Consider the following 17,665-nt stretch of genomic DNA (forward strand, 5'->3'; position numbering starts at 1 on the left):
CCTCCTCCTCCTGATTGGCTGCTGGCGGACGTGGGAGGAACTTCCTGTCCATTAAGTCAGTGAGCAAGACGGCCACCAGACTCATGCTGTGGACCGGCTGCAGAGAGAGACAGACAGAGACAGAGCGGCTTTCCTTTATAATACAACACAAACAGTCTGCTCATAAAGATAGCTGCTTAAACTGATAATACACGACTGAAGAACTTGCTACTTCTGAATGTTTCTTAAGTTTTAAAAATTAAGGTATAAAAAGGCATTCATTTATTTAAGTTTTTATAATATAATATAATATAATATAATATAATATAATATAATATAATATAATTTGACTGGCTGTTTACAACTTCCTGTTATCAGTCGTTTTGTGTTATCTTAGTATAATTGAGATAATATTATAGTTTTTAATAATATTTTGAATTAATTTGTAGTTTTTTGTCTGTTTAGACACTGATTTCACATGTTTTTTTCTGTCTCAGAAGTCAGTGTAAGCGCTCAGTTCGGTGGTTTAAATGCAGCTCTGGGTTTAGAAGTTTCTCCGGCTCGTACGAACTGTTCCAGACAGTTTCCTTTCGTTTTGTCTTTTCTGAAGCGTAATCATGAGCAGCAGCTGGAGGTTTATTCTGCTTTGTGTTTGTCCTCAGTGAAGGTCAGACTCAGACCCCTGAGATTCCTCTCGTGTCGCTGGGTAACTGCGTCTCTGATGGGTTCAGCGCTACTGACCTAATAGCTGAGACCCATTAGACAGCAGGACACACACACACACACACACACAAACGCACACACGAACACAATCACACACACACACACACACACTGAGAGTGAACTCAGGCTCTATCTGATCAATACACGCAGGAAACACACACTCACAGGGAAGCAGAAATCACAAATGAGATCTCAGTTATCATCTCAGATCTCAATAATATCTCAGTTCTTGACAGCAGTGAGATAAAACGGGGAACAAATTAAGATATTTTTCTAGATGCATCTCACAATGGCCCAAACTGTGACCAGATACCAAAGTTAAACTTGTATTTGTAAATAATAATAATAATAATTTAATTCAATTAAGTTATTAATTTAATTCATTTTAAATTTCATTTTTTTAAATAAAACATAATAAAATAATAAACTCAGTGGCTGTTTACAATCTTTCTAGTGTCAATGTGTGTTTTTGTTTTTCTGTGTTATCTTAGAGACACCAAGATACTTTCAAAATTATAGTTTTTATTTTGAATTCATTTTTATTAATATATTCAGTTTTTACTTTAATTTAATTTTAATAGATGTTTAAGACATTTTGTTGTGGTTTTGTATTTTTTATTTTAGTTTTGGAGGTTTTAATGCTAACAAATAAAACCTTACAGTAAAGTGTTATGAACTCAATTAACAACTGATCTGAGCCGCATTTGTTTCTCTCTCTCTGTATTCTTACTGGATGACAACTAGTGACTCATTTGACTTGATTTAGATTTATATTTCTCATAAGGAATATTAGAAGACAAATCACAGACACATGAAACATGCTGAAATATGTATATATATGTGTGTGTGTGTGTATATATATATATATATATATATATATTGCTAATAAATACCACATATAATTACAAAGAAACAGAAAGTAACACATTTAATTGAACTTGATTTTTTTTAAAGTAGAAAGACTGACTTAGTCTTTTCTTGCAAAACGAACTCTAATAATCTTTGTTTCATTTACAACTCATGAGCTTTGAAAGAGCAACTTCTGAGCATTAGATATGTGTGTGTGTGTGTGTGTGTGTGTGTGTGTGTGTGTGTGTGTGTGTGTGTGTGTGTGTGAGTGTCTGTGTAGGGATTCTGGTGTTGTCAGTGTGTGCTAATCTGCTGATTAACATTAGCATCAGTTCGTTAGAGGTCATTCTGTGTGTGTGTGTGTGTGTGTGTGTGTGTGTGTGTGTGTGTGTGTGTTTGTGGTTCATTGTGTTCAGAGTTTATGGTCTCTCTTAAGATTCAGAGTAACGACCTGCCAAAGCAGCAGCGGACAAACGATTCATCCTTTACAGCAGCTGTATTTCAGCCTCCAGTGTGTGTGTGTATGTGTGTATCTATGCACAAGGGTGTGAATGTGTGTAAAATAAATGCGCAGCTGAGCGTTTGTGAGTGTCTTTTCACCACGGCCATCAGCAGTCACATTTACCACATGCAGTGCATTCTGGGAGTTTTTAGTCATTTATGGACATTCTGTTTCATTAGGAAGGCAGACACACACACACACACACACACACACACACACACACACACACACACACACACACAGATTCCCGCCCTTCACTCACCATTGGCTGTGAGAGACAGAAGCAGCTGTCAATCAAGACGTCCTCCAGAAGCTCCTGATCTACAGAAACGAGATAAAAAACACATTCAAATGAGTCCAGATACACACACACACACACACACACACACACGAACAAAAAGGTAAATATTGCATATTGCATGCAATAAAATAGAATAAATAAAATAGAATAAATAAAATTAAGTAAAATAAAATAAAATAAAAGCTAATTCAAAATATTAATAAACATTATAACAGTACATAAATAATGCTTTAAGACCACAGACCGGAGGTCTAGAGTGAGCCGCGGTGCAACGTTGATGTATTTCCTCAGCGACCAGCACGGATCACCTCCAGGCATGACGGAGCGGATATCATCCTCTTTTGGAAGGCCAAACAAAGTAGTTTCTCTCTCACAGTGAAACACACAGTGTCTATACGACATGGTGACGGCAACAACAATACTACAACGAGAATAAAAGGTACACCTTCTTTCTTTGCGTGAACATCTGGGCGGTGTTATGCAAATCTTCCCACAGTGACGTAGATATGTGGGGGTGTGTTAGAACGAGCCATTTCAGGGGGACGTGGACGAGTGTTAACTTTTATAAATAATATCTCTTTGGATTTGAGACTTTAGTCTTTGCAACTTCACAGATCTTCTTTATTCACCAAGAGCTTGTAACACTCCAAAGAGAAAGGAAAATTTGGAATCGCATCATACGACCCCTTTAAAGCAATAAAAAATAATACAAGCAACATGAGAGTGAAAAATACTCCTTTAAACATAAAACATCTCCCACATATTCCCGCATTCACTGAACCTCTGAACTGAATCAATCTGATGAATTCAGAATTCAGCAAAAATTATATTTGCGTACGTTAAAAAGATCAAAGGCAGAGGACGCACAAATATCTTTTATAGCTCATTTTCCCAGAGTTAGTAAAAACAGAAAACCTAATACATTTTTATTTCATTTCTCTGGAGAATAGCACTTGAATTACATATCATAAAGCAGGCATCTGTCTCCCCGAGCGCAGAGAGAGAGCCGTGAGTTTTCCATAACGCTTGCATGCGAGTCAGAGGGAAATCAGTCATGTGGGATTTGTGTGGCTGTTTTTAGTGGCTGCTGATCTCGAGCAGGTACAGCGGCAGCATCTGAAGGAATCTTGCTGGAGTTGTGTGAATGATGTGTGTGAGAGTGAAGATAAGGCTCTTTTCGTGATTGACAGCTGTGATCTCCGTCTACGCCCATCTACCGTTTCCATGACAACCACAAACATCCCATTCATCCGGCCTGACAGAGGACCGTCACTGTGTGTGGGCAAGAAATATCAGCAAATATGATCATAAATTCACTGAGAAGAATCTCTCTCACACACATAGAGAGTGTTAATAAATGAGGAAATCTCTCTTCCTTGGATGTGATTCATGAGCCAGTCTTTAACCTTCTGATCTGTGACTCATTAAGCGATTAATTGTTCAAACATTTAAAATCTACAACACAGACTGAAGGCAGGAGAGATAATGACCTCCAGCGGAGCGCATCAGCTGTTAATAAAGCAGTCGGCACTGTGTATGGGCGTGGCCACAGCACAGCTCTTATCCAATCAGAGAAGAGAGGCGGTCCATAGAATATTTACAGAAAAAAAAAAAAATATTGTAAAATCAGATATAAGATTAAAATAAATAATAATTAAACATTGAATAAAATACAAATAAATACATAATTAGATTTTAAAAAGTAAATAAATGAGTAATTAAACAAATAAATAAATGATAAACAATTACAAAATAGGTTAAAATAAATAATCAAAAATTTTGTTAAAATGAATAAGTACAAACAAATAGTAAATAAATAATATATAAATTGTTTTAAAATAAATAAATAAAGAAAGAATAAAACAGACTGAAATAAATGAACAGACATTTGATAAAACAAAAATAAATACATAACCAGATAAAATAAATAAGCGAATAAAGGAATAAATAAACAAACAAACAAATAATAATTACAAATGAGATCAAAATAAATAATCAAAAATTAGATTAAATGACATAAACACTAGATTAAAGCAAAAAAAAAAAAACAGATTAAAACAGAACAAATAAATAAACAATAATAAATAATGATGAGTTACAATTAAAAAAAATACATTGAAACAAATAAATAATCTAACTAAATAATTGAGTAAATCAAAAAATAAAAAAAAAAATATAAAATAAAAAATGTGGTTAAAATGAATAAACATTAGGTTAAAACAAATTAATAAGTAATCAGATTTTTTTTTAAGTAAATAAATAAATAAACAGTCCTATAATGCTTAGGAAAACGCAGAATAATGTAGCTTAATAGAAACAACATATTTTCAGAATAATATTTTAGACATATTTATACTATTATTTTCTATTGCATAAATTGTGTCTTTACACAAGAAACCACAAAGATGTTTATTTTGAGGGTCTGTGTCATTAAAGTGTCTCAATTATTCCTTTTCGAATATTACCTTTCATGCAGTGTGTCATGTAGCTGTATGTGAACATAAATTATCTGCAAAGTAGTGAAGCTGACAGTGCATGATAAATGAAGTTATTGTTAATCAAAAAAAGAGCCGGCTCGCAATCGCCTAAACGAGTCGTCAGAAATTCGAATTTTATTCTGTTACAGCTCTACGTCACCAAGGAACAAATTTGCATAATGTCTGCACGCGTTCTACGTCGCCAACTTGCCTGCCCACAAACACAGTAAATTTCCAATTTCTACGGCTCTGGACCAATCACAAAGGACTGCACCATCTGACCAATCACAGCAGTGAGGGGTCACGGAATGGAGAGGTTTAGAGAGGCTAATTCTTTGAACTGCTTCTCAGGAGTCATTTACAAATAATTTAGAAATGAGGTAAAATTAAATCTTTTTTTTTTTTTGAGAAAACTAACGTGTTTCTTGACCTTGCATGCATGTAAACCTGTTTTAAGAGGCTCATAAAACAATATTAGCAACCTTAAAATGGCATAATAGGGGCACTTTAACCCTACATTAGACAGCTGGTCATCACACAAGTCATGATGATGGATCAATGATGTCATCACTCTGGATGCAGTCAACTCATCTAATAATCAAGCAATCAGCACTGCATGTGGGTGTGGCCACAGCACAGCTGTTGTCCAATCAGAGGAGAGCAGGGGCGGGACTAAGAAAGAGGCTGGAAAAGCACAAGAGGCCGATACAAACTCCAGCTATGGTCATCACATAGATCACATTTACAGCAGCTCCTCAGCCAAACTCTCGGTGGAGAAACACCTGACAGAGTAAATCTGCAGTCTCTCTAATGTTCTGGAACCCCGGCAGAATGAAAATCATGTTTATCGCACCGCTGAGGAGAAAAGCTGATCTGTTCAGGGTCGTTTACTGAGATCACGCTGTGTTTTGCTAAGTGGTTCTTGCTGAAGGTTGTTGGTTTAAAGAAGCAGCAATAATCGCTCTGGGTGGACTGAGGAGGAAAAGTGGACAGAAGAGACGGATTAAAACAGCAGGTGTAAACGGATATGTGTCTCCATCGTCCACTTGTGATCCAATCGACCAAAACGCATCTTAATACCAAGTGTAAACAGGACCTAAAATAACTAAATAAGTAATCAAACATATTAAATTAAAATAAATAAATAACAAATACACAAAAATAAATACATAATAATTTATTAAAATACATAAATGATTAAACATTAGAATAAATACTAGAATAAAAGCAAATACTTAGATTAAAGTAAGTTAATAAATGAGTGAGTAAAATAGATAATAAATAATTAAATTCTGTTTAAAATAAAAGTAAATATATACAGCGCTATAAATGGTAGGAAGAAACATAATAATGTAATCTAACACAAACAAAACATTTACCAAATATCATTATAGACATGTTTATAATATTGTAGTGAGTTGTGTTATACAATCAGTCTTGATGCAGGATCAATGATGTCATCACTCTGGGTGGAGTCATTAAACAGAATTAATGATGTCATACATTTGGGCAGAGTCATGTGACACGGAGAGAGTCCAGTGACGGATGACAGCAGAGAAAAGAACAGCAAATGAAAGGAAAAAGAGAAATATGAGCGCGTGACAGATGAACACAAAGGACGGAGCTCCATTTCTCTACTTTATCTCTTATATGTGTGAAACACACACAAACACACTCATCTATCTGTCAGAAGAGAAGGAACCCAGCGTGAGAAACGACTCAGTTTGGTCCAGAGCTTTAATCAGGCCATTTGCATGAGTTCCATGCTCTGGATCTGCTGCAGGCTGATATTTACCGCGGTATTTCTGGCAGGGGAACCGTTCTGCTGCTCAAGGACAAAATCACAATGAACCCTGTGGATTTTCTGCTCAGCTAAAAAGCCTTTATCTCCTCCAGTGAACTGCAACAATCCCACGAACCCTAAAACAATTCAGCTCCAATCTCCTCCAGACGTGTCTCTGCACTCGCAAACCTGATGAAAACTGATGAAGCCGCAGTGGAATCATGCAGACGCCCCTCCACTCTTATAAGTGCAGAGTTAGCGTGATCACGGCGTCTGTAAGGTCACCGGACCAATAAAGTCTCTGCCCTTTACAACCCAAGCCTGCTTCGTTTGCATTTCATGGATTTGATCTCATATTCAACAAGAGAGAGACAGAATCAAACCACATCTACAGACCAATATCCAGAAAACACACACCGACTTGTTTCTTACATCATTTGCAAACTGTACAATGTCTTTTCAGTCTTGCTTCTATGTAACCATCTGCAATCACACATTCACTGCAAATACAGATCTATTTAACTCTTTACAGCCGCACTTTCACTGCGAACACAGATCTATTTAACCCTTTACAGCCGCGCTTTCACTGGAAATACAGATCTATTTAACCCTTTACAGCCGCACTTTCACTGGAAATACAGATCTATTTAACCCTTTACAGCCGCACTTTCACTGGAAATACAGATCTATTTAACCCTTTACAGCCGCATTTTCACTGTGAAGACAGATCTATTTAACCCTTTACAGCCGCACTTTCACTGCGAATACAGATCTATTTAACCCTTTACAGCTGCACTTTCACTGGAAATACATCTATTTTTTACACTGCACTTTCAAAATACAGATCTATTTAACCCTTTACAGCCGCACTTTCACTGCGAATACAGATCTATTTAACCCTTTACAGCCGCATTTTTCACTTGCGAATACAGATCTATTTAACCCTTTACAGCCGCACTTTCACTGCAAATACAGATCTATTTAACCCTTTACAGCCGCACCTTTCACTGCAAATACAGATCTATTTAACCCTTTACAGCCGCACTTTCACTGCAAATACAGATCTATTTAACCCTTTACAGCCGCATTTTCACTGCGAAGACAGATCTATTTAACCCTTTACAGCCGCACTTTCACTGCGAATACAGATCTATTTAACCCTTTACAGCCGCATTTTCACTGCGAATACAGATCTATTTAACCCTTTACAGCCGCATTTTCACTGCGAATACAGATCTATTTAACACTTTACAGCCGCACTTTCACTGCGAATACAGATCTATTTAACCCTTTACAGCCGCACTTTCACTGCAAATACAGATCTATTTAAACCATAACAACCACATTTTCACTGCAAATATAAACCAATTTAACCACCTGCAACCACATTTTCACTGCAAATACAAATCAGTTTAACCTTTTACAACTACATTTTCACTGCAAATACAAACCTAGCAACCACTCAGAACACCCTAGCAACCGCCTAGCAACACATTAGCAACCACTTTACAAACCACATTTACACTGCAAATACAAATACATTTTAACATTAACATCTACATTTACACTGCAAAGTAAATTGAACCATTTATAACTAAGTTCACTGCAAATACAAATCTATTCAACCCTTTACAACCCCATTTTCATTACAAGGACAAATGTTTTTAATCATCTACAACAACATTTTAATTGCAAAATTTGCTTACACTATTTGTCTTTTCACTTTTGCATCTGTTCAACTGTTTTGCGTGTATTTCACTGCAAAGACAGAAACAAGACAGTTGTATACAATACAAATATTGTAGAAACTTAATTTTCTGTAAAGTTGCTATGCAATGATTTGTATCATAAAAAGCACTGTACAAATAAACTTCAATTGAATTGAACTGAACTAGTTTAAAAAATCACTGGGAGGGCCAATGCAAAACTATTTTTCTGTAGATCTCCTGATGTGTGTGTGTCCAGCACACACAGAGCTAGTGTGTATGTGAGTCACGTTTGTGTGTGTATTGATTGTGCAGCGTGGAGTTAAGAAAGATTAAAGCAGGTTTTCCCAGGTGTGCGGTCTCATGTGAAACATGCTCGCCAAACCAAAACAGCCACATCGATATCACAAGCTCTATTTAACCCTTTACAGCCGCAGTTTCACTGCAAATACAGATCTATTTAACCCTTTACAGCCGCACTTTCACTGCAGATACAGATCTATTTAACCCTTTACAGCCGCACTTTCACTGCAGATACAGATCTATTTAACCCTTTACAGCCGCACTTTCACTGCAGATACAGATCTATTTAACCCTTTACAGCCGCACTTTCACTGTGAATACAGATCTATTTAACCCTTTACAGCCGCATTTTAACTGCGAATACAGATCTATTTAACCCTTTACAGCCGCACTTTCACTGCGAATACAGATCTATATAACCCTTTACAGCCGCATTTTCAGTGCAAATACAGATCTATTTAACCCTTTACAGCCGCATTTTCACTGCAAATACAGATCTATTTAACCCTTTACAGCCGCATTTTCACTGCGAAGACAGATCTATTTAACCCTTTACAGCCGCACTTTCACTGCGAATACAGATCTATTTAACCCTTTACAGCCGCGCTTTCACTGCGAATACAGATCTATTTAACCCTTTACAGCCGCGCTTTCACTGCAAATACAGATCTATTTAACCCTTTACAGCCGCACTTTCACTGCGAATACAGATCTATTTAACCCTTTACAGCCGCACTTTCACTGCGAATACAGATCTATTTAACCCTTTACAGCCGCACTTTCACTGCGAATACAGATCTATTTAACCCTTTACAGCCGCACTTTCACTGCGAATACAGATCTATTTAACCCTTTACAGCCGCATTTTCACTGCGAATACAGATCTATTTAACCCTTTACAGCCGCACTTTCACTGCGAAGACAGATCTATTTAACCCTTTACAGCCGCACTTTCACTGCAAATACAGATCTATTTAAACCATAACAACCACATTTTCACTGCAAATATAAACCAATTTAACCACCTGCAACCACATTTTCACTGCAAATACAAATCAGTTTAACCTTTTACAACTACATTTTCACTGCAAATACAAATCAATTTAACCCTTTACAACTATATTTTCACTGCAAATGCAAACCAATTTAACCATCTACAACCACATTTACACTGCAAATACAAATACATTTTAACATTAACATCTACATTTACACTGCAAAGTAAATTGAACCATTTATAACTAAGTTCACTGCAAATACAAATCTATTCAACCCTTTACAACCCCATTTTCATTACAAGGACAAATGTTTTTAATCATCTACAACAACATTTTAATTGCAAAATTTGCTTACACTATTTGTCTTTTCACTTTTGCATCTGTTCAACTGTTTGCGTGTATTTCACTGCAAAGACAGAAACAAGACAGTTGTATACAATACAAATATTGTAGAAACTTAATTTTCTGTAAAGTTGCTTTGCAATGATTTGTATCATAAAAAGCACTGTACAAATAAACTTCAATTGAATTGAACTGGACTAGTTTAAAAACTCACAAGGAGGGCAAATGCAAAACTATTTTTCTGTAGATCTCCTGATGTGTGTGTGTGTCCAGCACACACAGAGCTAGTGTGTATGTGAGTCACGTTTGTGTGTGTATTGATTGTGCAGCGTGGAGTTAAGAAAGATTAAAGCAGGTTTTCCCAGGTGTGCGGTCTCATGTGAAACATGCTCGCCAAACCAAAACAGCCACATCGATATCACAAGCTTCAGTCTCATTTCTGATCTCATCTGACTGTGCTGCTCTCACTGCTGCAAAATCAGCTTTTAAACATGCTTCAATGTTATACAGCCTTCAGCTGTTTACATGTAAACATTTAGTGCTGTTTAAATCAATTATCACTAGTACTAGTGCTGATAGAGATGTGATTAAACCTCTAATAAATATAAATAAATCTGAACACATTTAAATAACATAAAATAAAAAAACAAAAACAAAAAAAAACACAATAAAATCACACACACACACACACACACACACGCACACACACACACACATATATGAGACAATAAAATTACATTTTTAAATATTTATTATGATTATTAAGATTAAATAAAATATTAAATAAATAATATATATGTATTGTAATACATTGTTACGTAAAATAAATTATTTAATAGTATTTAAGTATTAAATAATTATTATTTTATAATGATACAAAAGTTAATATAATAATATAACTGTAAAGTATAACTTTTGTTATTAAATACTTATTTTTGTACAGTTTAATTATTACAATAGTTATATAGCTGTTAATTCTTTATTTTACTAATAAATCATTATAATATTGTTTTACAATTAATAACAATAATATTTTTATTTTAAAACAGTACTGTTATAATAATAGTTTTATTCTACATTTTAATTGTAAAATATATATTTTTTTGCAGAACATTAGTTACAAATAAAAATAAAAATAGTAATAGTAAAAAATAAAATAGTAATATATTTTTTATAATATTAATTATAAATATATAATATATATATAATATTGTATTTAATAATGATAATAATTTTATTTTACAACTGTTCTGTAAAAAAAAATTAAATTCTCAATTTTTACAGAATAACAGTATTCAAATAGCAATATATTTCTTATATTTTATTTAATAATAAATATTTACTTTTACAATTCTACTGTAAAACTAAATTATTATATACTCAACTTTTACATTATAATATTATATATTATTTTATTAATTAATAATATTAATCACAATTGTATTTTACAGTTTGTAAAAAAAAATTGTAATTGTTCTGTAAAAAAAAATATTGTTTTATTTATTAGACTTCCACTGAAAATGACTAAAATATACAGCATCAGAGTATCACATATTCTTCACAGACTGTGTTTGTATTTATTGTGCAATCTCATCACGCCACGAAGAGCTTCATATTAACATTCAGCTCGAAACAAGCGTCTGCATCTCATTAGTGCCTCTAATTAAGGTGCATGTAAATACCCAGAGACGCTAGTAAGACATCTGTGATCATGTCTTAACTCCTAATTCTGCCTAATGAATGCTGATGAGGCGTCAAACCTGCGGATGGCAGCAGAAAGGCATTCTGGGAAATGTAGGATTGGTGTTTATCCACACTAGGACACTGATGGAAGGATAACGCCTGACACTGGCCCTATGTTCTTCAGCGACACACACAGAGAAATCAATCTCCGTATCTCATCACCCTTATCAGCTGCTCAGACAGCAGATGATTGGCCGACTGACCTGTTGCATTATGGGTAGCAGAATGAAGAAATTAAATTCAAATCACTCTAGCAATTCAGCTCGCATAGCCATTTATCATGAATGAGATCTCATTAATGCCTCAAATGTTTCTAACACAGCAATGTGATTAAATAGAAAGCAAATGGACACGTTTCCTGATTCTCAGAAGCTTCTCCTGAGACACAGAAATATTGTTTCTTGTTGTTTTAAATGAAAATACACTTAAAAAAATGATTCTAATAACAAGACTCTGTCGTCTTTTACTCACCGTCATGTTGTTCTAAACCCATAAGACACATAAGAATCAAATTAAGACATTTTTATGAAACCTGAGTTTACAAAACCTAAAAGATCCAAAAAGGTCATAAAAGCATTGATAATAAACGTTTTAATCCAAGTCTTCTGAAGAGATATGATTGCTTTACATGATGAACAGATTTAATTTGGATTTTTATTTCCATCCAAACCTTACACGTTAAATACAGAACACGCATGTTTACCCTGTGATTCACTCTGTGTTTATGTGTCAATAAAAGCCTAAATTAAATCTGTTCATCATATAAAATGGTTGTATCTCTTCACAAGATTTGAATTACAGCATTCAATTCATTTTACAATGCATTTATTACATGTTTAGCTCTTTTTGGGGGGATTTTGTTACCTGGACTTTAAAACGAGGGACAGAAAACTCTCAGACTTCATTAAAAATGTCTTAATTCGTGTTTCAAAGATTAACCAATTTACATTTTTGAGTGAACTATCCCTTTAATATCCTAACTCATTTTGCTTCTGCAGTAAATTTATTTTGATTTAAAAATAGAATACATAAAATGTATATATATATATATAAACTTAAAAAACAGAGTATAGTCTGTCTGAGTAAAGACATGAGTTGAGAACCTGATTTTAGTACTCTCTCATTAAAAACACATTGTTCATTTTGATCAAAAACTTGCATAGTGTAGCTTTAATTGTGATGCTCACCCAGCGCTGATCCTCACACAGTACAGAATGTACTGACTCTGTCTTAGTCTCTTGGGCACAAAGAGACTCATTAGTTAGTGGTGGTTAAGCAGACATGTACGGCGCTCATTAAAGCAGTCGTCCTCTGGAGAACCAGCAGATTAAATATTCTGCTAAAAGGACACAGTGCTAACAGATACTGACCATCACAAGGGATGAAATCTGTAACTTATCTGGTCTTTAATGATGTTCAGAAAACATTAGCACAACGACATCTTCATACATCAGACATTAAACGTTTTATTTCTGAAATGTTTCAGTTGGATGTCCATTCAATGTTTTTTTTAAATGTTACTACTTGTTTTAGAACGCTCAGAGAACATTCAAAAGTAACATTCCCAAAATGTTTGCAAAACAATAGAATGGAATGTTCCGTTAACATTTGCATATCCAAGAAACATTAAAAAAAAAAAATTATAACTTTACATCTGAAGAACATTGAGAAATAACATGTTCATAACAGTATGTGAACATTAACACTCTTAAAATAGATTTGATATTTTTAAAAAACACATTCCTGCTCTTATGAATGATTCAACAATGCACGTTATTCTACATATTAACTTTTATACATAAATAATATATATATATATATATATATATATATGTGTGTGTGTGTGTGTGTGTGTGTGTGTGTGTGTTTAAAATAACAAAATTTACATAATATATTCCAATACAAAAAACTAAAATAACATAAAAAAATAGACATGTACTGGAGAACCAGAATGACTTGATATGAATGTCTTTATATTAAGTTTTATTTTCTGAAAAAATGCATCAGAATTAAGTGAGTTTTTGCTTAAAATAAGCATTTGCATCTGCCAAAATAGTCAGAAAAATAATCTTGTTTTCTCTTTAAATTAAACTTGTTTTTCTGACCCAATTGGCAGATATTTGTTCTTATTTTACGCTTTTTTATTTTTCAGAAAACAAGACAAGTAAAGAAACTGTAACTTGATTCAAAACATGTTAGATATTTGTAATGGAAAACAAGACTAAGTAAAAAATTATTTTTGCAGTGCACTTGTGGCCGAGTGTGAACTGAGTATCGATGTAGTAATTTCTCTAGTAAACACGATTCACACTTACATTTGAGCGTGTTGAAGGCGAGCTGATACGCTGATCGCTGAGAAGCCTCGTCCTTGGCGACAGGCAGTCTGACCTCTGACCTCTTCCCGTAGCTGATGAGCCTGTGAGCGGGGGGTTTCTCCAGGTGTGTGCTCTGAAAGATGGCAGCCGCGTGCAGGTAAACCCGGTCTGGACAGACGGGACTCTCTTCTGAACCGGTCTGGAGCAGAGGAGGTTCTGCGGGAGCCGGATCCAGCAGAGAGAGATGCTTGAGAGCCGAGATCTGAGAGCCACGCTTCGATGAACGACGCGCAACGCCGCTTTTCCTGACCATCCTCTGACACACACACACAAATTCATAATCAAACACTGCAAAAAACATTTTATTACTTAGTATTTTTGTCTTGGTTTCCATTATAAAACATGCATTCATTTTGGTCTTGTTTTCTAAAATAAATTTCAAAATTAATTGAGTTTATTATGGAAGATTATGGTTTCTGTCATGGAAAATAAATAAATACATTTAAAAAGTTTTTTTTTTTACAATTCTAAGTTTATATCTTGCAATTCTGACATTTATTTAGAATTGTAAGAAAAAAGTCTTAACTGTGAGAAAAAGTCACAATCACATTTTATTTTATTTTTCATCCTTTGGCAGAAACAAGCTTTCAAAGTTTACACTCAAAAAAAAAAAAATAAATAAATTATGTATGGAGTAAGACAAAGAGTTTTGTTTGAACTTTTTCTGAAACCCCATTAAAAAATACCCAGATATTTTTTACTGAATTTTAATACATTTTTCAGAAATCAAAACATAATATTTTAAGTAATTTCACTACTAAAATAACTGTATCTTAATTTAATAATAATGTTGAAATATTTGTGACAGAAAACAAGACAAAAATACTGCACTTTTTTTTTATTCTATTCTCTAATATATCGGGAAATAAAATAAAAATCTTTATGTCATAATAAAATCAAGTGCCATTTGTTGTAAAAAGAAGCACAAGCAGACTTCACCATCAAAACATTTTAATATAAGAAGATAAGAAGCTAAAACAATGAAGAAAAGCAGGTGCATTTAATGCATTAAATCGACAGACACTTGATCGAACGCAGATTTGTGTTACATTTACATGACTCCAAATACTTTTAATCATTACTGTAAATAGCAATAATATGGGAATCAAAATATATAAGCATACTTTATTCAAATACGACATGATTATAACCATACAGTTACCCACATGAAAAAAATACTATAGTAATTTAAAGTAAATAATTTAGTGTTTTTAACTATACTATAGTGAAGTACTTGAATTAATTTGTTGTGGTAATTCTATAGCTGCTGCGGTAATATAACAACTATAGCAATATAAACAAATTACTTTACCAAATACTGTACTAAGTTTTCTACAACTAATTATACTACAATACACTACAGTTTACTGTCGTAAAAACTCAAGTATACTACAGTATTTATTACAGTACTATAGATAATACTATAGCATGACACAGCATTCATTAACAAAGTGTTGTAAATCCTATAATATTTACAGTATAATACGCTTTACTACTACATGGTTTAAAAACAATATAGTATTTACTATAAATTACTATAGTATTTTATTTTCTTTTTTTCACGTTGGTTGAAATAATTTCCCAAAATCATTATTCTCATTTATTAGAGCAGAGATATTCAATACAAAACATCTGTGCGAAACAAAACAAAACATCAGAGTAACTGTTCTCTGATTAATGATGATGATGTATTGTGTAAAACACTTTAACAATGTGATAATATCTAACGTAGATCACTGCAGGGAGTTGTTTACATCTTTCAGTGTTTCAGGGTGTTAAATAATGACAAAAAGACGTTACTTACCGGAAATTCTTGAGTCCTGCAGCTCTTATGAAAACATCGCTGTTTCTGTGAAAGTCTGCACGATCAGACGAATAAATCTGCGTCTGTTTGAGAAACTTTAGCGAACACAAACAGTCTGGAGCTGGAAGCAGCAGAAGTTTACAGTCGGATGACGCAGGAGAGATTCCGTCTCCATAGCGACGGGAGATGCTTACTTCACGAGCGCTCTCAGTACGGTTTACTGTAGCTGGAATAAGAAGTTCTATCATAGATTCAAAACATCAAAGAATTACACAAAAACTCCCGCAATGTTTAACACGCGATGTTTAACTGTTTTATATATATATATATATATATATATATATATATATATATATATATATATATATATATATATATATATATATATATATATATAAACCTGTCACCACGCCATGAATAAATTGAAATAAAGGCACTAGTGTTTCCCTTCCTACCCGTGTACCCTGGTTTAGTGGTTGTGTTGCGGGTTTAATCTGTGAGGATCTGCTGCTGTCTGCTGGACAGGAACAGAACTGTGCGGCGCTGCTGAGGACACATGCATAATATCAGGGTTACCACACTCTGGTTTCCAGGATGGAGTGAGGTTTTGATGACTGAATCGATCACATTCCCCGATCCAACAGTTTATTAAATCACCCATACTTGGGGTAGGCTAAAAAAAGCATTACATTTTTAGCATTTAAAAAAACAACAACCTTTGAATGGTTATGTATGTGGCATTTAATTAACACTTCCTGACATTAAGTTCTCCACACACACACACACACACACACACACACACACACACACACACACACACACACACACACACACACACACACACACACACACTCAGTGTGTAGGTGATGTCGGGTTAGATACCAGATACCAGACTTCATACAGCTTGTCCCACTATGAGTCTGTGAATAAATCTTGGCCAGAATTTACTGCAAGCTGGACAAGATTTACTACATGTCTTCTAAAGGCTAGGTGGTAACTTTTTAGACACTTTTAGGACATCCTGACAATGATTTCCACCAAATGTTGTGCCAATAAGTCTAAGCATTTAAAAGCTAAAGACAGCTAATGTTTTACAAAATTATTAAAATTACATTTTTTACACTGTTTTTACACTCATTTTTAACAAGTTTTTACACATGCACATTATTTTAATGTTATTTATAGATTATTATAATATTGTGAAAAACAATATTGTGAACATTTTCTCAACTTTTTTTTTTACTACTTCCCATAATGCTTGAATGTGGGTTTATTTAATGTGAACCAATGTTAAGTATAGCTGAGATACCATTATAGTTTTTAAGATTATTTTGAATTCGTTATTTTCATATTTTCAGTTTGCATTGTATTTTTCTTAGTTTTAATAATACTATTCTGTTTTGATAAAAATAATCTGAAAGATATCTTGTTTTAAGCACAAACTCACTTCATTTTGATACATTTTTCAGAAAACAAGACTTAACCCGTTTTAATCCCGATTTTTTCCCAGGAATGAAAATATCCACATGATGTGTCATTAGTAACCTTTTGAAATAATCAATAATAATAATAATTATTATTATTATTTTTTTTTTGGAAAAGTGTGAGAACATTTTTTTATGGTCTGTCACAATTGTGACTTGTGGGATTATGTGTATACTGAATTAAACATATTTCTACAGTCAAAAAATCTGTTATACAGTATATCTTTTTTCAGATTTGTTACTTTTTTGTAAAATATATCATCAAATGTCCATATTAGTGCTACCAGTATTACAAC

General features: G+C 33.8%; 1 protein-coding gene across 1 annotated transcript in view; it reads right to left on the reverse strand.

Moving 5' to 3' along the window:
- The window catches only part of LOC109050199 (putative methyltransferase NSUN7), a 33,351-nt gene extending 17,304 nt beyond the window's left edge, over window positions 1-16,047 (reverse strand). The window contains exons 1-4 of the mRNA XM_042738729.1: window positions 15,886-16,047; window positions 14,022-14,337; window positions 2,316-2,374; window positions 1-97 (exon numbers count right to left, since the gene is read on the reverse strand). The exon at window positions 1-97 is cut by the window's left edge and continues 40 nt beyond it. Coding sequence (XP_042594663.1) covers window positions 1-97; window positions 2,316-2,374; window positions 14,022-14,334 — 469 coding nt within the window. The 5' untranslated portion in view covers window positions 14,335-14,337; window positions 15,886-16,047. The remainder of the gene's footprint in view (window positions 98-2,315; window positions 2,375-14,021; window positions 14,338-15,885) is intronic.
- Window positions 16,048-17,665: the final 1,618 nt, after the last annotated feature.

Source organism: Cyprinus carpio, chromosome B14 (genome assembly GCF_018340385.1).
Source record: "Cyprinus carpio isolate SPL01 chromosome B14, ASM1834038v1, whole genome shotgun sequence".
In the NCBI taxonomy this organism is placed as follows: Eukaryota; Metazoa; Chordata; class Actinopteri; order Cypriniformes; family Cyprinidae; genus Cyprinus; species Cyprinus carpio.